General features: G+C 38.2%; 2 protein-coding genes across 2 annotated transcripts; one reads left to right on the top strand and one right to left on the bottom strand.

Moving 5' to 3' along the window:
* Positions 1-71: 71 nt before the first annotated feature.
* On the bottom strand, positions 72-10,045 carry LOC117264042 (uncharacterized). Its single transcript, XM_033637837.2, has 4 exons — positions 9,674-10,045; positions 5,473-5,760; positions 835-888; positions 72-749 (listed from the first exon to the last, which is right to left on the bottom strand). Exons 1-4 carry the CDS (start codon positions 9,762-9,764, stop codon positions 736-738), a joined length of 447 nt encoding a protein of 148 aa, XP_033493728.1. The 5' UTR covers positions 9,765-10,045; the 3' UTR covers positions 72-735.
* Positions 10,046-11,719: 1,674 nt separating this feature from the next.
* On the top strand, positions 11,720-15,839 carry rpl30 (ribosomal protein L30). The gene is made up of 5 exons (XM_033636397.2): positions 11,720-11,829; positions 11,944-11,992; positions 12,498-12,643; positions 14,012-14,142; positions 15,739-15,839. Exons 2-5 carry the CDS (start codon positions 11,972-11,974, stop codon positions 15,789-15,791), a joined length of 351 nt encoding a protein of 116 aa, XP_033492288.1. The 5' UTR covers positions 11,720-11,829; positions 11,944-11,971; the 3' UTR covers positions 15,792-15,839.
* The last annotated feature ends 6,728 nt before the right edge of the window (positions 15,840-22,567 follow it).

Raw genomic sequence — 22,567 nt, 5'->3', positions numbered from 1 at the left:
TAGAGGGACCGGTTAATCAAGATAATCTGCAGACCTTGTTGGTGTCAAAGAAAAGACATGTATTAGATGCATATTTTTTAAGGTGGCCTTTTTAATTTTTCATTGCTCATAGCTTATTAGAAATGTTAGGTCGTCTTCCTAGAGAGAAATCATGACACATCAGAAACAAAAAAGAGGTCTCACATGCACCTTACCTCATCTGTGCTCTTACATTAATGATTACAGTCTCAGCTTTTCATAATCATTACAAACATGGTTGTAAAATCAAAGCCAGCTACCCCCAAAAGAATATAATTTCATAAATCAAATAAACTTTGGCTTTGGTTTCCTTAGAATTATAATTTTATACAAAAGTATAGACTCTTAGGTTAAATCAAGAAGATTTGCTATTATAAATCTCTCTACAGATTATAAATAGAAATTTCAAAGACAATTTATCATTTAAGTTAACCTGATATGACGGCATCCTCTGGAAACAAACAGGAAGTGCCGTAGAACTCTGTCTATGTACAGATTACGAGCAGAAATTGCAGCTACACACCATCATGAGGGGAAGAAGGCACAGTGATGACTGAGGAACCCTGACTGAAAGTGGTTTATCACAGGGTCTGCATCTTGGCAACAAGGCGGTATCTTTCACAGGCAAACGCACACCTACACATACTTTCACTCGTGCATACAAACAAGGTCAGACACTTGGAACAAACTCATCCGTGCAATCGTTCATGTTGCACATCATTCACTGGGAGCTGAAAACAGAAGAGGGAAAACGTGAGAGTGGCTCAGATGTTTTTATAAAGATTATGTGACTGCTGACATCACAGCACCACTCACCTGGTGCCTCCTCTGTTTTGGGCTCTGAATCAGTCGCTGTGGCCTCTGTTTTCTCTGTTTAGAAAGAAAGACATTTTCACTTGTGAACAACAAACAATCATATAAAGGCTTGGAGCATGGATGGTGTATGAGTCACTTAAGCACCTAAAATGTCTGTGTTGATATGACATAGTAGAGGTTCTGATACATTTTCACAACTGTTTCTGTATAAGTTGAGTAGTGTATAGTAGTGGACTATGCTGAGGTTATATCTATATTTCCTATTATTCCTGTATTAGAGTACAGGCGTAGGAGCTTGGGTATGTTAAAGTGACAACTATAGATGGATTACTGAACAGCCTACCGGGGGCCCAAAGTGTCAGGGCCCCCCCTGGCCTTCACTTACTGACTCAAAATGACCACAAAGAGACACAAAAAGACCACAAAGAGGTGTAGAGGAACTGAAAAGATGCGTAAAACAACAAAAAAAGACAAAATTACCTCAAAGAGACCCAAACAACTACAAAAACACACAAAATGACAACAAAACAACACAAAACAACCATAGTGGGACTCAAAATGACCACCAGGAGATGCAAAAATACCACAAAGAGGTGCAAAGGAACTGAAAACAGACAACAACTACAAAGACACACAGACGACCACAGAAGACACAAACATACCTCAAAGTGACAAAAAATAACCCGATAAAACACAAAACTACCTCAAAGACATACAAAAGGACATCAGTAAGACACAAAATGACTTCTAAGCATCTCAATATGAGCAAAAAAGACAGTTACCTCAAAGTGACAAAAATATTTTAATTAGAATTAACACAATAAGACGCAAAATTATCTCAAAGAGACCCGACTGACTACAAAAAGACACAAAATGACTACAGGGAGAAACCAAATGACCACAAAGAGATGCAAAAAGACCACAAAGAGGTGCAGAGGAGCTGAGAACAGATGTAAAACGACCAAAAAAAGACACTAAATTACTTCAAAGTTACCCAAACAACTACAAAAAGACACAAAATGACAACAAAGCAACACAAAACAACCACAGGGAGACTCAAAATGACCACAAAGAGATGCAAAAATACCACAAAGAGATGCACAGGAACTGAAAACAGACAAAAAACAACTACAAAAAGACACGACCAAAAAAGACACAAAAATACCTCAAAGTGACAAAAAATAACCCAATAAGACACAAAATTACCTCAGTAAGATACAAAATGACTTCGAAGCAACTCAGTATGACCAAAAAAGACACAAAGTTACCTCAGAGTGACTACAAAAAGACACAAAAGCACCACAAAGTCTGTGTGTCTTGCTCCTATTTGAGTTGGTTTTGAGTGTTTACAGCATTACAAAATGACATGTTAAACATTCACCAACAGCATCTCTTTCCAGAAACATTGTCCTTGTTACTCTGAATAATCAACAGCAAACGGTTTTCTTATTGAAGGGACTATTTCTCTGCTGGAAAGTCTGCGGATGAGCCTGAGTAACAGAGACATTCTTCCTGCAAAGACAGGTTACTACTGAGTTTTTAAAATGTGATTTTTCACTGCAAATGTGAGTCAAGATGTTTATCTGTAATTTGGGTGAACTGACCCTTTAAGAGCAGTATTGCAGATTATGGTCTGCTCTGGAAAATCCAGATCACCAACAACAAAAACATTAATTATTTAGCCTGTAATACCCTTAAAATACCAATGTGTGAAATCGCGTCAGTGATAAACACCTACACATTTATATTCAGTAACATATGTCGTTACTTTTCTACAAACGACTTGTGACTAAGGATTATTTCAACCCTGACCACTAACAGATGTAGCGGTGGACGAGCTGCCATGTCCACTCTGCTTATGTGACACTCGATCTTCTCTCTCCATTGGCTGTGAAACGGAGGCAACAACATCATCTACGGCCAGTGGAAGCCCTATATGTGTTGGCGTGCTCTAGTTTCTCTGTGGACTCAGATTGCACCTTAATGAGACCACGATGACAACAAAGTGTTGGCAACACACACACACACACACACACACACACACACACACACACTGCATGCAGGCTGACTGAACAGGGCTGTGGTCAAGCTTGAACTGAGGGTGAGTCAAGTTGGACTCCAAAGGGGGTCGTGATCACGTCAAAGACAAAGGTCAAGGACAGTGTTTACTATGTTTCAGATAAATATACAAAGGTGTGTTTTTAAATCAATGTTGTGCTCTTAATCTTTTTTAATTTAGTAGCATGTAGCGGTGAGGTTGCAGAACTGAACCTCCTCCTGTGTCCTACACATCTAGGAGAACTATGGTGGCTGATACGAAAACACAAATGGCCTTATCTAACAGTATAAAATATTCCTAAAATAAAGTGCAGATGAGTTTTGGGCCTGGTAATATTACCTGGACGTCAGGGACTCGAATCACTTGACTGGTAAAAGACTCAAATTGACTTTGAGTTGGTATTCGTGCCTTGAGACTTGACTTAGACTAACTTAGACTTTGACTTGACCTGGCAACCTGCTGGGGCGCAGCAGACCAGCAGAAGCCAATGCACGAGGCAGCTATTATGAAGGTGGCTAGCCCAGAACTAAAAAAAATTTGGATTCGATGATCATGCTGTTGATGACTGCAGTAAAAGAGCACAGTGGTATACAAGGTCTGCAGCTCAAAAATCAGTGACATGACCACCACAGCATCCAACTTCCTCCATCACTACTACACCCACATAGAAAAGGTACAAGAATGTGTCTTTACAGCAAACTTACTAGCTTCTTGAGTCATCAGAGTTTTGTACGACTTGACCTGTGACTTGCGTGACTTATAGCAGGGACTCAACTTGCTTAATTCTCACCACAGAAACTTGGGATTTGTCAGAGACTTGAAGGTTAAGACTTGTGACTTGAGCTTATGTGACTTACTCCCACCTCTAACATAGCTTTAGATGTGTGTATGCACTACAGAAGGGATGACTCCTCCAGAAAAGCAAAATCTTTGGAGGCACTATTCAGCAAGAATTCAAAGTGCATTTCTCCCATTGCATAATCGCACAGTGATCTGGCTTTGCCACCTTGTCTATCTTTCCTCAATGGGCTGCATTACAGCGGTGGACACTTTGCATTAGACAAAGAGGAAACTGAAGAGCTGACCTCGTGAACCTGTCGGCTGCTTGTCATTTGCATCGCGAAGCAATAAGTGAGCTGATAGCAGTTAATTTAATGGTGCACTGTGTCACACAGCTCCCTGTGGAGCACTTCCATGTATAGATAATGATTTAATGTGCTGAGCGACTGTCGCTATGCGGACATGCACATGCTCTGAAGCGCTCTGCTGGAATTTAAAGAAGAGATCATTATGTTGTCATTTAGATATCAGACTGTCACCAGAGCACCAGGACGGGCTGACAGGTTCAGTATTGTGCTTTAAGTGAATCTTGACTATATTTATGTATTTAGGGTAGGACGAAGTGGCTAAATAAACTATCAGCTTAAAAGATGTGGAGACTTTGCTGACAACTTACACACATCAGAAGCTGATCCTGAGCCACCTAATTAAAGTTAAACATTTGGTCCTTCACACCAGTTACAACCTCAACACACAATAGTTACAGATCAACAGACTGTTCAGACCTGAGTCCTACACATGTACACAGCCAGGAGGACAAACATACTCTCAATACATTTTCAAGACTCAATGACAAGACTCAGACTTATAGCGGTGAGACAAATTCCTCAGTACTAACTAAACACTCAGATGTGTGACTCATAAACCCATTTGTGTGGCCGCCCTGGTGTGTTTATTAAAAGCCGTCTCTGTGTGTTGTTGGATACCACCTGGTTACCTCTGCAGTGGGACTGTGGATGGTCTAGGGAAAGACGGAAGGGACAATATGTACCTGGGTGCTGTGCTCATTGGGTCACAGCGGTGCTCAGGTTACTGCTGGTCAAGGGTAACAATTGTGCATGGTGCCTAATGAGTTCTCCTTCTCTCAATGGGACACATAAATAATGTGAATATTGTTTTCTACGAACTGTGGTAACGATTTTAAATGACCTTACAGCAGATTATGTTGAGGTTAATCTCATAATGTCAGTGTTTTAACCCTTGAACATAGAAGCTGTTGAATATATGATATTGGATGTTCATTATAATTTCATTTTTAATTTTTTGTTTTCAATTCAGTTTTGTTTTACTTAGTTTCCCCCCTTTTAAGTTTAGTTTTTAGTTACCTATAACAACCTCCAGCTCCATCCTTATCAGCTTTACAGCTCTGTGAAGTCCGTGTGATAGATGTCAGATGACTGCCGCGGTCATTTTGTCAGGAGATGGTGCATATAAAAGTGTATTTGCATAGAAAATTAAGCTCACAATGAAAATGCTCAGAGTCTTGCAGGGGTTGAGCCGACAGCTTTAAACTGGTAGTGCTGCACAGACAAAGTGGAGTTGCTCAGGTGAAGATTATATGTATCTACAGTAGATGAAGGAATTAAAGGAAAACTGAATCCAAAGTTGAGTGTGTTTATCTGAATTTCGCCAACAGTCTACTAATATAATGGAGAGTCTTAAAAATGTACGTAGAAATTGGCCCAAACTCTAGTTTGTAAATGAATTTCTGTTAATATAGGCGTGTTGTTTTTGACTACCTTGCTCAGGAGCTGCAGCGGCAGGCTCCGAGGAGCTTGCCGCTGTCTCTGCGGTGCTGTCTGCAGCCGCCGGAGCTTCTGCAGGTGCTGCTGCAGCTGCCTCTGCAGGCGGACTGGCTGTGGCAGGCTGAGGCTCCTCCCCTGCAGGCGGAGCTGCAGCGGTGGTGTCGGCAGACGTTGCGGCTGCAGCAGCTTCATCTGCAGGCTTAGCGTCGCTGCCCCCAGCGGATGTCTGGTCCGGAATGGTTTCGCTGTCCTCGGCTACTTTGCCATTCTCGTTGGCCGCTCCTGTCAGGAACATGAGTATTAACACGACATGTGATCCAAACATCCAACAAGACAGTTTACAGATAATGTAAAACTAAAAACAGGAATACTCAACTTATGGTCCATATAGGATGCTGCGTGGTTTGTCGACCGTTTTCTAATTCAGTGGTTCCCAACCTTTTTCTTGAGGGACCTTTATTTTACCATTGTAGACATTGGTGCCCCCCCCCCCCCCCCCCCTTCAATACTAATTTATTAATTTATCTTTTAAATAAATGAATAACCTTTTAATATAACCATTAAATTTGTTTGTTTCTGACGCAACAATTAATTAAATTTTGACACATTAAAATGACACCCCTTAAAATCAAGAAGGCTTCGCGACCCCCCCCCCCCCATGGCTCTTTGGCACCCCCTAAGGAGTGGCCCCTGGGAAAAGTAAGTTGAGCTTCTGTGGTATAAAATATAAAACTCGTTCAGATTTACTGTTTATCTACTAACTGCAGTCAAAGTGCATGGAGTATGTATTGGCACTGGGCTGGCACGATATTGGATTTTCACCACACTTTAATTGCGGCCAAAAGAGTTTATGATAATGATAATTTTGCAATACCTATGCAATCAGTCAAATCCACCTTTGACTTTGTTTATTGTGTGTTTTGCCTCTTTTTGATGAAAGAATTAAACTCAAAATACGAGTGTAAGCAGGTGGAGAGAGAGTCTGTAACCATAGCTGTATGCGATTGCACAAAAAGAGCAATTACACTGAATGGATAATGAAAAGGCAGCCAGATGGTGTTGAGAGATAAAGCAAGAATTTAAAAGGCGCTGGATTATTTGCACAACAATATCATATGTGTGTTATTGACATAATGTCATGCTCCCGGTTCAAATGTTGTGTTGCACCTCAGTCTCTCCCACTTGTTTCCTTTCATCTCTGTACTACTGTCTGTCATAAAAATGGCCCACGAACATCTTGTCACACTTCACATCATGGCAACACAGGGCAGGGGCAGCACTGCCACGTGTCATGGTTACATGCTGACTAAAGGCCAACACAAACAAACAAACAGACCCTGTCAGGTCAGAAAACAAGACCTAGACTTTCATTATTTACTTGTGAGACAGTCTGAGGCATCAACACTGTGCTCTTGGGTTTCCATTGTTTTACTTTATGTTTGTGTTGCCTACATAATGGCTACAGAGTTGACTTAACCTGAAGCAAGAGACAAGAAACAAATATTATTATGGGTGCCATGCAACACATTTTTGTTGTTCACTATTCAGGTGCACCTTTTGAAATTCTGTTGACTTCATTATGCTCAGACAGGAGCAGCCAGTGAGGGTGTGCCAAGAAAAAGACTGTTATACTTCATAAGTTTGGAGGGGAATAGACAAGACATTTATTTATTTTTTAATCTTATAAATAAAAACTATCATGTTTCATACTTTGAGAATGATGCTATTTACAAAACAAGAGCCCTACGCAGGCAAGATGAATCTTAACATCCAAGGATTAAACTCCAGTCTCTGACCACCAGACCATGCAAAGCTACCGCCAAACAAAAACAAGCAACAACAGTGTGTGCGCTTTTCTAGAAACAGAATAATACTTGATCAACTATTCCTCCTTGAAAAACCAGGAAAGGATTAAAACATAATGCTGCTGCTAGCTGCCACAGATTATTGGGAAGGAAGTCAAATAGCATAAAGAGACCCCCCACTGATGTATAATTGGAGCCACAAAGGGTTAATGATTATGTGGACAGCTATAAATAAACATTAACCTCCCCATACCGCACAGTTCACAGCTCTATGGACAGGTTGCTATGTGTTTAGTGGCATTGTGCATGACTTCCTTGTTTTTTCTGGAAGGATTTGCATCACAAGTATTTGCATGGATCATTGCCCTTCATCATCACCCTTCTTTGTATCAATGAGATTTTGCATGATATTTGTCACAATATTTTCCTTTAATAAAAAAAGACTGCATTCTTTGAATGTGTAAATGAATGAACCTTGGGTTAATAAATGTCATCTTTCTTTCTTGGCATCAAGGAAGGAGTAGGGGAAGTTCTTGACACATGTCCATCTGACCTCTAAGACGATTCAAGAACACCTTGCTGTTGACATTCTGCTGATAAACAGTGGTGCACCCAGAAATGTTTTATAGGGGTGGCCAGATGGGGTCACTGAATATCTTGGGGGTGGCAAATCAAAACCAGAAGCCATAAGTGAATCTTAGGAATTGGATCATGTTGTTGAAGTATTTAGGTAGTTGAAAACTATGTCATTTTGGGAAGTTAAGGATCTGAACAAAACAATTACTGGGAACAACTTTCTCAAGTTTAGGGCAGACTTGTGGGTACCCCTAGAACCCATTTTCACCCAGGTATCCTGAGATGAGAGTTCAAGGGACCCTTTTAAAAATGGCCATGCCACCAGTTGTTCCCTCGCCAAAACTTAGCCTAACTTCGGAGTGTTATTTACCCCCCTTCCTGTCAAGCGATGCCGACATGGTTGGCCCCAATGGTCGCCTTAGGTTGTCTAGTTTCATGAGATACTAACTTTGCACTATCTTAAAAAATGACTGTATCACAGCCTCTTCAAGACTGTAATGTCGGCCTCCAGTGATTTTCACTAGAGGCTGAAACAATTGTATTAGGGTGGTCATGGCCCCTCTGCCCCACCGTGGGGGCACCACTGCTGATAAACCTGGAGAGCGACTTCTTCTACACTTCTACACTCCATTGAGAGACATAGGGGAAACTCTCTTCTGCCGGGAGGTCAGAGGTCAGGATCAGCTGCAGGACATGATCTTAAACACACTTTAGCAGATGCGGTTTCTCAGCTCACTATATCACTCTAAGTCTATGCATTTCAGCGTGCTCAGTTATGTGAGCTGTCACCGCACTTGTTGGCCTGTAATGTCTCTTTAAAGAATGCACAGAGAGAAGCAGAGCAAGAGGCGTTTGCTCAGAGGTGGTCCCACTTAGTGAATCTTTTACCAGTTTTTTCACCTGAGTCTTCTTTGAATTCTGCCAAGTAATGCTTAAGATGGCAGAACTGCAAACAAACCTATTGTAATTGCACACAACACAGACTTAGTGAGAGTAAACACTGCTAAATAAAACCACAGGACCCAGTGCTGGTGGTTTACCTTGCAACGCATGCTAGTTTGCACCACAGCCGGGCCATTTCTGACCCACTACAACAGAGGAGTGTCCAAAGGGGCTTCTCCATTTCCTATTGAAACCGTAGACTGTCACCAAATCTGCTTTCATGCCACTGTCTCTCTCTCTCGGGTAGGACAGAGCCAGAAACCCCTGTTAAATAATGACAATAAACTTTCCCATCCTGTCACTGTGGAGCTCTGGCTCACTAAAACAACAGACATCAGATACTGAACCCAAAGAAAAACACTGATGATCATTTGCATGGAGACTGGGGCCTCATTATCAGAGCAGTGTTCACCACAGTGTGATGGATGATGTAACTCTGTTCAGAGATGGCAGTGAACTTCCATGATGACACCATTACCAACATGAAACAAGGCTATTTATAGTATCGACAATAACTATTAAAAGTACTTTTTGATTCCAATAATCATTTGAGGACATAACATGAGTGATGCCATTATGACACATTCATATTTACAGATATTTCACAGCCATGAGTGTCTCTAAAGTGAAGCCACGGATGGTGCTTGGTCAGTGCCACTGCTTGTAAGGTTAGAGATAATTTCACATTAATATTTTACATGCAAAGCATACAGTGTGTTAAAATAATTTCTGGATTGGAAATAATTGCCTGTAAATAATCTGTAAATATTCTGTCTCGATATTTAGCTGAATGTATAACACAAATGTATTTTCCACATCTCCCCTAAACACATGTATTACATCACATATGCGCGTAAAGCTTTGTGCATCACCTGTTGTGCTGGCTCCATTGCTCTCCTCGGGCTTAGCACTGGGTCGAGTCGTATCTACCGCTGAAGTTTGGGAACTGGTGGAGCATCCCATCCTGCCCTGTGCACATAGAGGACTGGATGATTAACTTCAGAGGTAAGAGGTGAGGAGAGGCTGTGGCTGCGCTGATGACGTCGCGCATAGATATCGTATCTGTAAATGGAGAGAACTCAAAACTATGGACAGCGGATCCCCTGGAGGAGAATCAGAAAGAGGATGGTCGCGAAATTCCTTTAGTCCCGTGCGTAATTGCGCATCGTGGTTCTTCCACTAAAAACGCGTTCAGCTATTTGTGTCGGAGCTACAAGTCTGTAAAGACATGGGCACGCAGGTGAAATGTGGGCTTGTGTTGTGTACTGTAACTTAGGCTGTTTCCAAGAGGCTGGCACAGGGACAAAAATACATTATTCAGTCAGTGTGCAGCGGCCACGTCTTGGGGCGGGGAATGTGAACTACTCAGGCCGCAGCTAGGGTGGTTGTCAATGTGCCCTTGAGCAAACACCTTCAGCCTGATTTAATCTAATGGAGGAAGTATTGAGATCCAAAATGTAGCATATTACACTATGAAACGTTAGAGGTAAAATTCCTTCACTTATGAAATCACTTACAAAAGCAAAATCAAAAGTAAATGTATTAGGCATTAGAGGGACCCCTGTCACAGTGTTTTAATGCTGTTAATGTTACATACTTATGGGCAGTGGTAGAGGATCCTTTGCTTAAGTATACTAATACCGCACTGTGAAAATACTCCAAGTAAAAGTCCTGTATTGAACATGTTATTTGCGTAAAAGTAAGTAATTATAATTGGGAAGACGTACTTAAAGTATTAAAATTAAAAGCACCCAAAGTAGGAAAATCTAAAAAGGAAAAAAAAAAGAAAATAGAGAACAACCTAAAGGTTTATCAGAATAGTTGCCCATTTATTTATCTGTCAATTGGCTGATGGATTAATCGACTAATCATTTCAGCTGTACTTACATAAACTGTTGGGTAGTTTGATTATAGCAAAACAGCATATTTTGTTTTTTTAATGCAGAAATCTTAATCTGTTGATTTCTGCATAAAAAACAAAGTATGCTGTTTCTATGCTGTTACATAGAAAATAAAGACAAATGTGGTAAAGTAAAAAGTAAAAAATTCCCTCTGCAATGTGGAGTAGAAGTCTTAAGTGGCCTAAGAAGAACAGACTCAAGTACAGTGCCTCAAATTTGTACTTAAGTGCAGTACTTGTGTAAATGTACTTGGTAACATTTCACCATTGCATCATTAGTTATATCTATAATAATACAATGGATATTTTATACGTTTAGTAGCCTACCTCAGAATTGCATCACTGCTTTTCGCAGACGATGTGGTTCTGTTGGCTTCATCACAGCGTGACCTCCAGCTTGCACTGGGGCAGTTTGCAGCTGAGTGTGAAGTGGTCGGGATGAAAGTCAGCACCTTCAAATCTGAGGCCATGGTTCTCTGACGGAAACAGGTGGATTGCCCTCTCCAGGCTGGGGGAGAGTTACTAAGCGAGGGAGCGCAAGTATCTCGGGGTCTTGTTTACGAGTGAGGGTAGAATGGAGCAATGTCTGGGGTGCTTTGCTTGGCCTGCTGCCCCCGCTACCAGGCCCTGGAGAAGCAGATAAAAATGGATGGATTTTATACGTGACCATATGTTTTGTGTTCGGATAGATGACATAAAAAGCTTTAAATAGATAATTTTATTACAGAACTGTAATTATGATCACTCAGATAGGCCTGCAAATGCTGCATATTTAAAGTAACTAAAGGCCTATAATTAGCTTTAATTATTGTTTGCATGTTTCTGAGCATGTTTGGGTCTGTGGTGTCTTTTGTTGCTGCCTTTTTTAAGTCAATTTCATTCCATACAAATATGAATGTCACTTATTTTATATATCTTAATATGAGTTTACTTTTGTGTTTTGTCTCATACTCGCTTTAGACTCCTTCTCATGTATATTTCCATGTAGTCATTTGATTTGAAGCTCTATGAACCATCAGCAGTGAGCATCCTGCGCAGTACTCGTGTGCGCAGGCCCACCGACAGATAGCGGCGCAGTGCACCATGGGACTTCCTTTCTCTCCGAGGCCATATTGGAGTTAACTCACAGTAAGACGAGCTCCGAGTTTTATGATTAAAAATCACCGGTATTTGTTCATTTCAACGTTTTAATAACACCCGGACATTAACGACAGTCTTCTCCTTCCCCTCTCTCGTCCGCAGGTTGGCCGGTCAGGACTAAACCGCAAAAATGGTGGCCGCAAAGAAAACGGTGAGTGGCGTAGGCTCGGGCCAGAGTGCACGCGCCGCTCTAGGGCCAGGCTGCTGCTTCACGTGGAGACGTGTTTCTGTCAGGGCCTGCTAGCTAACGCTGTAGCGCTCCGAATAAACATATTATTAACACACAGCATGTGTAGTTGGCGTTAAAGATTTGCGGCTGTGAATATTTGAAAGCATGCCTCGAGTGTCCCCTGTTTATTGCCGTCACTCGGTTTGTCGGCTAACGTTTGTAAGCTGCGTTAGCTCTAACAACACCGGCAGTGTAACGTCAGCTAATGCTAATTTGCTAAAACATATAGAAAATGTGGCAACAAGTCCAACTGATGAACCTTTAACAACACATTTGATTCCCTGACTTCCCTGTCCTACTTGTCAATGGCAAATTAATTAAGTCCGCTATTTTATTTAAAGTAACAACGATCAACAAGTGGTGTGAATTAGCTCTGTAGCTTGGTCTCTGTCACTCACTTCAGGTATGTGTGTGTGTGTTTATTCAGAAAAAGTCCATGGAGTCCATCAACTCTCGTCTCCAGCTGGTGATGAAGAGTGGAAAATACGTCCTGGGCTACAAACAGTCCCAGAAGATGATCCGTCAGGGAAAAGCCAAGCTGGTGATCCTGGCCAACAACTGCCCTGCCCTCAGGTATACAAGGAAAATGAACATATTCACACTTGTTATTTAAAAGAATAATTAGTTGTCATGATTGTTGTTGTAAGAGGGTAGCAAGGGTAGCAATGTCAGAGGATATGTGATTACTTTATGGCTTGAATGTAAGAAAAACATGTAGGCTGTTGAGTCAATTTGAATGGCAGAACCTTCAACAGGTCATTGGATATAAACAGTCTAAAGACTGGAACATAAAGAGAATGTACCATCAACATTTGTTTTCACAAGGATAACATTATTTTATGGGCACAGTGCATTCACAACATGGCTTGCTTATGCATAAATTATGCTAAATGTTTAAAATGATCATTACGTGCATTGCCTTGTTATAGACTTCAGATATTGGCCGAAATCTTTATTATTAATGTCAAAGTGGGCCCAGGTTATCTTGGGGTTCCTACAGCTTAAGGCAAGATAGATGTAAGAGACTTTTAATTTCTCCTTGAAATGAAATTTATGACAATTTATACAATATCCAAAACCTAAAGTGCCAAATTTGGATAAACTTTTTGCATTAAGTACACCAAGCTAGCCAGTTTTGGCTCACCTTGCACTTCCCTATGTCGCCCACGGTACAGTGACAGCTAGTCAGCAGACGATGGATGCTGAGCTCTGAGCATCCCAAGTCGTCTTTGTTGCACTATCAGGATCTGCATGATGTCAATGTGAAAGGCATTTTATAAAAAATGAAAATAAAAAACTCATTTAATACTGCTTCCAATGCACTAGCAATTTAAAGACTTTTGAAAGATTGATTTAAAGACATTTAAATACCAATTAAAGCCTTATTTATTTTAGGTTAATAAATTCAATACCTGAAGACTTAAGGATCTGCAGAAACCCTGCTTTCTGGACTACGCAGCTTGCAGACCTACAGTCATTATTTTTGGACATATCACATTAACTAATCACCCTTTTTGTGTGTCTGGGGTTGTTGTGAATCTCAATGCTTTTTTTTTTTTTAATTTTTGCTTTTTTGTTTATAAAAACAAATGTTATCTGCATTGCACTTATTTGTAAAACTGAATAAACACAATTTAAAAATATCTTCATAGCTAATCAGCTTTTTAGAATCAGTGGGCCTGATTTATTGGTTCTGACCACAGAGCCGTATTTCACACCTATGTATGCTTTGATGCAGATGTTGGAAAGCACAACAGGTTTCAAAAACTTGATTTTGTTGTTATAAATTGTTTGATTACACACTAATTATTGATGTTTAGAGCGTCTATGATATTGTGATTTATCTTTTGGGGCATTTTCTTCTTAGGTCCCCTGTTGAAGTTACTGTATTTGTATCTGCTGCTTTGACTCACATCTTTCCTTCGTCTCTTCCCTGTTCAGGAAATCTGAGATTGAGTACTATGCTATGCTGGCCAAGACTGGTGTCCACCACTACAGTGGAAACAACATTGAGCTCGGCACAGCCTGTGGAAAATACTACAGGGTGTGCACACTGGCTATCATTGACCCTGGTGAGTCCCCACCTTTTTGTATTGGACACCATCGACTGCCACAAACATTGAGCTTGTTCTCTGATTCAGATTTCAAAATGGAGTGGACCCATATTAGAATATTTAATGGACTAATGGGATGTTTCTAAAACAAGCTTGTGCAGGGATTGTCAGGTAGTCACATTGACGCCGGGTTATTAGCCTTGGGGGACTGGTCCCAGCCAGTCTGTTTGACAGAACTTAATGGCAGCAACTGAAACACCAACAAAGTTTTCCACCACAGCACCAAATTTTAATGATTCACGACAGAAAATGCATTTCCATCCAATGAGCCTGTTAACCAAGGAGTATAGTAGTGGTCTAGTATAACCACAGTGGCATTTAACACCTAAAATCAAGATGCAGAGATGTCAGAGGAAAATAATGTGTTCATAACATGCAAGGGATTTATTCTGATTTGTTTTTCAACATAACATTTTTTGTTGCTTCCAGCATGGTCCTGTTTTGCGCACTTTTGTCCCAAAAAAGACAGTTTTCCCACTAAGCTGTTAGCATAGATAATGAAAATGAATATTCCACTAAGTGTAACAGCTGGAGCCGTTTGTGCTGGTTTGCTATTGCGCATCAAAATAGGGTTTTTCATCATTTTCCACAAGTTGCGGAGTTGTTGGACTGTGAACACAGCCTCCCTCTTAAATTCCCTCACCTTCTTGTAAAGGTCAGCGTTGAGATAGTTGCATATATCCAAAACCTCTTTATATCCAAGTTTGTCATAATGTTTAAAAGTAGTTGTTTCCGCTTTCGATCAAATCAGAAATGTGGGCTTCCCTTTTGGGCGTGCATCTTTATCAAAGCCTCAAACTGTTGGCGAGTTGGTTTGTGCAGTGCATCCATGAATACGCACACAGCTGACCATTAACAGGCAAGAGGCTGTGTGTTGCAAACTGCAGTAAAAACCCCAATGAGATGCATATTCTGAATGCCTGTATACACGTCCAAAGAATGCTCCTAAAACCTGAATTATACTGGCATATCCCATATGTAATTGGAAAATGCTACATTCAGAAAAAGGCTTAACTGTGCTGTTAGTATGACCAACATCAAATTCAGAATATTGTCATATGGAATAAAAGTTTAATATTAGTGTGCATGTGAATGTAGTCATTGTCACTGATGGAAAGCAACTTTATCTCACAAACTCAATGCAGCTCATCAAATGCACTGAAAAAATGACTATTGACCTTCATTTTAAAAACTTGAGATCACTGCTTGGACTGAGGTTTCTTCAAACACTTTGATAATATATATAATTTAACTCCAGGTTTCCTGTGTATGAATTTTTGCACCGGGTTTCCCCGCTCATCAAAATGGTTTAATTCAGGACCAGTGGTTTGTTTGATAAAGGCCATCGGCAGCACTTAGTTGACCTGCCGGTGCTTTCTGGCGAGTTCATGAATGCTCCATTAGTAACCTTCACCCTCTTAGTGTAAGTTTTTTTATTTATGGGAGGTATTTAATATCAGCTATTGTATGCAGGGATTATAATTGCATGTTATATTAATATGTGTCAATTTTTATCTTGGTCTGCTGACTGCTTGTCGTTCTTTTCCTCTTCAGGCGATTCTGACATCATCAGGAGCATGCCGGACCAGCAGCAGCCACCTCAGTAGAGCTGTTCCCCCACCCCATTGTTATAAATAAAGTCGGTGTAAACAGTTCATGCTGCTGTCTTCTCATTTTTGATCAATATAACCTGCTTGTCCAGACACTGTCAATCCTGCAAGTGTCCACCAGGGGGCACCAGTGTCCTCTTTGGCTTTCTCACATGAGGTTACTCACACTAACATTTTCAGGTCTGTGTAAGGGAATTTCTCTTGGGTCTGCAGAGCTGTTAACAATATGAGACTAAAAGCAGACAATGTCACGAACAGTTCTTGAAACCAGATTGTAAACACTTTATCTTTCTTCAGGGACTTGTGTAACAAAGCACAACACCAGGATTATCTGTTTGTGTAAATGACAATCCACCCAATTGACCACTTGTCAACGTGTTTTCAAAATTACGCAAAGGCTGATCCTTGAATTTTTTTTTTTGTCACTTACATAAACCTTGGGGATGATCGTCTGCTGTATTAGCTGCCGCCTGTTGACTGTAATCGAGTAAGGACACTCCTTTCAGAGGTATTAAAGGCTTTAGAGTGATGGCTGCTTCTGTAACACAAACCGGTTATGTCCTCCGACTTGTGTATGAATATGTTTCCCAATACCAAGAGAACAAATATAAAGTAGTTCACTGATTTCTATCTGCACACCAAAAATAAGGGTCATTAAAAAGTCCAAATAATAGTTGCCAATCAATTTTTAAAAACAGCAATCATAATGAGATGCATACTGACACCCATCTGCACAAATTTGTTAGTGATAAAACATGAGGTTGGTTTGGGATTTTGAAGCTAAATTAAGAGCTGATAAGATCAATAACAAAGAAATCAGCTTGCATATGGAGTTGCATCTGGTATCTTCATGTTACAACCACTGCAGTGTTGCAAAAACATCAGTATAAATTGGACGATTGTTGGCTGTGATGAGGCCATGTGTTCACACCTCGAGTGGATTGACAGGCACGTCCAAGCTCTGTCACAAATGTAACTTAAGAGGGGGATAAATAGAGAGACTCCATCTCCCTCGAGGCAGCGGTGTGTTTTCACAGAGGTCAAACTGCAACTGGTGAGGGCCGAGTACCTTGCTGAAGGGCAGTTTGGTAGTGTAGGTGGATAAAGTTGATAAGGCTCTTCATCTGTAACTACTGAGCAATGTCAAACTGACTAACAGGCCTTTTTGGAGCCTTGAGCAGTAGCCATCTGTACAGGCATACAGAGGAAGACTACTGTGTATGACGACTGTGAAATTTCTTTAAAAAAGTGAAAATCTAGAATGTAATTTTAGTGTTTCATGGGTTATATCACTGTCGGCTAGTATAGTTTTGTAAGGTGTTGGCATTTCATGAAAAAGTCATGATATGGCATGTCCTAAAAGTTGCAATATGGTATGCCATAAAAAGTCATAGTATAGTATGCCAAAATAGTCATGGTATAGTATGTCATAAAAATAGTCATAGTATAGCATGCCATAAAATGGTCATAGTATAGTATGCCATAAAAATGGTCATAGTATGGTATGCCAAAAAATGTCATAGTATAGTATGTCAAAAATAGTCATAGTATAGTATGTCAAAAATAGTCATAGTATAGTATGTCATAACAGTCATAGTATAGTATGCCAAAAAATGTCATTGTATAGTATGTCATAAAAAAGTCATAGTATAGTATGTCAAAAATAGTCATAGTATAGTATGTCATAACAGTCATAGTATAGTATGCCAAAAAATATCATAGTATAGTATGTCATAAAAAAGTCATAGTATAGTATGCCAAAATAGTCATGGTATAGTATGTCATAAAAATAGTCATAGTATAGCATGCCATAAAAATGGTCATAGTATGGTATGCCAAAAAATGTCATAGTATAGTATGTCAAAAATAGTCATAGTATAGTATGTCATAACAGTCATAGTATAGTATGCCAAAAAATGTCATTGTATAGTATGTCATAAAAAAGTCATAGTATAGTATGTCAAAAATAGTCATAGTATAGTATGTCATAACAGTCATAGTATAGTATGCCAAAAAATATCATAGTATAGTATGTCATAAAAAAGTCATAGTATAGTATGTCATAAAAAATGCCATAGTATAGTCTGACAAAAAAAAAATTTGTCATAGTATAGTATGTCAAAAATAGTCATAGTATAGTATGTCAAAAAAAAAGCCATAGTATAGTATGTCAAAAAATAGCCATAGTATTGTATGTCAAAAAAAGTCATAGTATAGTATGTCAAAAAAAAAAAGCCATAATATAGTATGTCAAAAATAGTCATAGTATAGTATGTCAAAAAAAAAGCCATAGTATAGTATGTCAAAAATAGCCATAGTATTGTATGTCAAAAAAAGTCATAGTATAGTATGTCAAAAAAAAATGCCATAGTATAGTATGTCAAAAATAGCCATAGTATTGTATGTCAAAAAAAGTCATAGTATAGTATGTCCAAAAAAGTCATAGTATAGTATGCCAAAAAAAATGCCATAGTATAGTATGTCAAAAATAGTCATAGTATAGTATGTCAAAAAAAAGTCATAGTATAGTATGCCAAAAAAATGCCATAGTTTAGTATGCCAAAAAAATGCCATAGTTTAGTATGTCAAAAAAATGCCATAGTATAGTATGTCAAAAATAGTCATAGTATAGTATGCCAAAAAATGTCATAGTATAGTATGCCAAAGAATGTCATAGTTTAGTATGTCAAAAATGTCATAGTATAGTATGCCAAAGAATGTCATAGTATTGTATGTCAAAAATAGTCATAGTATAGTATGCCAAAAAATGTCATAGTATAGTATGTCAAAAATAGTCATAGTATAGTATGCTAAAGAATGTCATAGTTTAGTATGTCAAAAATAGTCATAATATTGTATGTAAAAATAGTCATAGTATAGTATGCCAAAAAATGTCATAGTATAGTATGCCAAAGAATGTCATAGTTTAGTATGTCAAAAATGTCATAGTATAGTATGCCAAAGAATGTCATAGTATTGTATGTCAAAAATAGTCATAGTATAGTATGTCAAAAAAATGTCATAGTATAGTATGTCTAAAATAGTCATAGTATAGTATGTCAAAAATAGTCATAATATAGTCTGCCAAAAAAATGTCATAGTATAGTATGCCAAAAATAGCCATAGTATTGTATGTCAAAAAAAGTCATAGTATAGTATGCCAAAAAAAATGCCATAGTATAGTATTTCAAAAATAGTCATAGTATAGTATGTAAAAAAAAAGTGATAGTATAGTATGCCAAAAAATGCCATAGTATAGTATGTCAAAAATAGTCATAGTATTGTATGTCAAAAATAGTCATAGTATATTATGCCAAAAAATGTCATAGTATAGTATGCTAAAGAATGTCATAGTTTAGTATGTCAAAAATAGTCATAGTATTGTATGTCAAAAATAGTCATAGTATAGTATGCTAAAGAATGTCATAGTTTAGTATGTCAAAAATAGTCATAGTATTGTATGTCAAAAATAGTCATAGTATAGTATGCTAAAGAATGTCATAGTTTAGTATGTAAAAAATAGTCATAGTATTGTATGTAAAAAATAGTCATAGTATTATATGTCAAAAATAGTCATAGTATAGTATGCCAAAGGATGTCACAGTTTAGTATGTCAAAAAATGTCATAGTATAGTATGCCAAAAAATGTCATAGTATTGTATGTCCAAAATAGTCATAGTACTGTATGTCAAAAATAGTCATAGTATAGTATGCCAAAGAATGTTATAGTTTAGTATGTCAAAAATAGTCATAGTATTGTATGTCAAAAATAGTCATAGTATTGTATGTCAAAAATAGTCATAGTATAGTATGCTAAAGAATGTCATAGTTTAGTATGTCAAAAATAGTCATAGTATTGTATGTCAAAAATAGTCATAGTATAGTATGCTAAAGAATGTCATAGTTTAGTATGTAAAAAATAGTCATAGTATTGTATGTAAAAAATAGTCATAGTATTATATGTCAAAAATAGTCATAGTATAGTATGCCAAAGAATGTCACAGTTTAGTATGTCAAAAAATGTCATAGTATAGTATGCCAAAAAATGTCATAGTATTGTATGTCCAAAATAGTCATAGTATTGTATGTCAAAAATAGTCATAGTATAGTATGCCAAAGAATGTTATAGTTTAGTATGTCAAAAATAGTCATAGTATAGAATGCCAAAAATAGTCATAGTATAGTATGTCAAAAATAGTCATAGTATTGTATGTCAAAAATAGTCATAGTATAGTATGCTAAAGAATGTCATAGTTTAGTATGTAAAAAATAGTCATAGTATTGTATGTAAAAAATAGTCATAGTATTATATGTCAAAAATAGTCATAGTATAGTATGCCAAAGAATGTTATAGTTTAGTATGTCAAAAATAGTCATAGTATTGTATGTCAAAAATAGTCATAGTATAGTATGCTAAAGAATGTCATAGTTTAGTATGTAAAAAATAGTCATAGTATTGTATGTAAAAAATAGTCATAGTATTATATGTCAAAAATAGTCATAGTATGGTATGCCAAAAAATGTTATAGTTTAGTATGCCAAAAATAGTCATAGTATAGTATGTCTGAGAAGGTATGGTATAGAATGCCATAAAAATGTCTCTTAAAAAATAAAAAAGTTGTAATGTAATGATATGACATTATACTGGAACTTAATCTCATAGATTATTATCTTTTTTTTGTGGGCCTAAGTTTTAACTCTGGCTGATGCATCCACCCACAGACAGATATAAGCCGTCCATCATCCATCCAGTGGTTTGGCCCAGTTTTTCCACTCACTGCTCCCCTAAGCTATTTTCTTGATTCCCAATTAAATCGAATGAAATCATCCCAGATGATCTGTCTCACGTGCGGCAGATGCCCTGCACCAAATGAGGACAATTTCTAAAGAGGTTGCAGAGTAAGATTGAAATTAACAAGCATAAACACGCTGCACTATAAATAGAACTTAAAGCCTGTTGATGGCCATACAGCATCCTTAAACACTTCACATTTTCAGTGTGTTGTCACATTTGGGCTAATCTCAAATCACAGTTATTCACAGTTAAGTAGAACAAACTTCTCTGAATAAGAATCAATCACAATCACATGGCAACAGAGTGTCAGGCCATGTTGGTCACTAGAGTAAATACAGTATTGAACATTTCTCACCATACAGTAGGAACATAAAGTGAACAGTATGTGACCTCTGAACATTTGCTGAGTGCTTTATCTCACACACAATTTTATTGATCATAAACATCTCTTACGGTCTCTGGGCAATGTCAAAACAGACAGTAAAATACATATATTCAGCAGTTTTGTACATTGTGCTTATGGAACACATTTAGTCGGTGTATTAATGGGTACTAAAATATCTCTAAAGTTTCTGTAATCTTCATTCTCATCCTAGTAGATAGTGTATATAGCTATAGGAATGTGTTAGAGGAGAATTTAAACGCTATCCAGGTCATACAATGTTTGCTGGCTCATTTTGCAAAACCACCCTTTGGCTCCTGTGTCCTCTCACAAATATCTCCCCTCCCTTGATGTCATTGCAACCCACTGTCTGCATCCAACAAACATTTCAGCAAGAAAACAGAATGTGACCCACTTGTTTTTCCCCCCTGCCCTGTCCCAGTGGCAGAAAGTAGGTGAGCATGTCTGTCTGGTCGCCTGCTGTCAGATCCAAGGTAATGCCAGCGTCCATTTTGAGGCAAGCGGGTAAATCCTTGCTGATCTGCCAGCTTGTTCGTCTCCATGGAGGGATACTGAATCTCCCTCTGAGGGCAACAGGACGCACGCACATTGGTACGACGCCCACTTTATTGAACAGTCATATTCTAAAAATTTGACTTTCTTTCTGGTGATATGAATTTTTGTATGTTGATCAACCAATAAACAAAAAGTCGACACCATGACACACTTTGAATGGCAGCCCCCTTATTTGCACGATGGAGAAGAAATGCTTACAGAATAGGTAAAATTAAGGTATGAAGAAAATAATACAGAAATCTTAACAAAAATAAAAATAAGAAACATAAAGTTAAAAATGAAAACTTTAAATAGATGAAAAATAAATTCACAATAAATATATTAAAAATATATATATAAATAAATAAGAGGGGTATTTATAAAAAAGGTGAATAATATTTTTATTTGCATTTATTTTTAATGACAGCCCCTCATTTGCATAATCAAGAAGAAATGCATAAATCAATGTATAAAGAAAAAAATACTGAAATAAATACATTGAGGTAAATAAATGGGGGGGAAATCCAAATGTGAAATAACAACAAAATAAATAAATACATTTTAAAATGAATAGATTAAAAAAGTAAATTTGAATTTCTTAAAGAATAAATTTTAAATATATTTTTAAGATAAAAATAAATAAAAATTGAGAAATTAATACAAAGGTAAATAATATTATTTTTCTATTTGCATTTATTCTTAATATTATTTTTGGTATACATAATCAGGTTTTGGGCGGCACGGTGATGTGGTGGTTAGCACTCTCGCCTCACAGCAAGAGGGTTGCTGGTTCGATCCCGGGTGTGGGAGCCCTTCTGGGAGTGGGAGTTTGCATGTTCTCCCCGTGTCAGCGTGGGTTCTCTCCGGGCACTCCGGCTTCCTTCCACAGTCAGATTGGGGACTAGGTTAATTGATAACTCTAAATTGTCCGTAGGTGTGAATGTGAGCGTGAGTGGTTGTTTGTCTCTATGTGTCAGCCCTGCGATAGTCTGGCGACCTGTCCAGCTGGGATAGGCTCCCCCGCGACCCTCAAGAGGATGA

The sequence above is a fragment of the Epinephelus lanceolatus genome, chromosome 16 (assembly GCF_041903045.1).
Source record: "Epinephelus lanceolatus isolate andai-2023 chromosome 16, ASM4190304v1, whole genome shotgun sequence".
NCBI classification, from domain to species: Eukaryota; Metazoa; Chordata; class Actinopteri; order Perciformes; family Serranidae; genus Epinephelus; species Epinephelus lanceolatus.
This window is presented reverse-complemented; position numbering and strand designations above follow the sequence as displayed.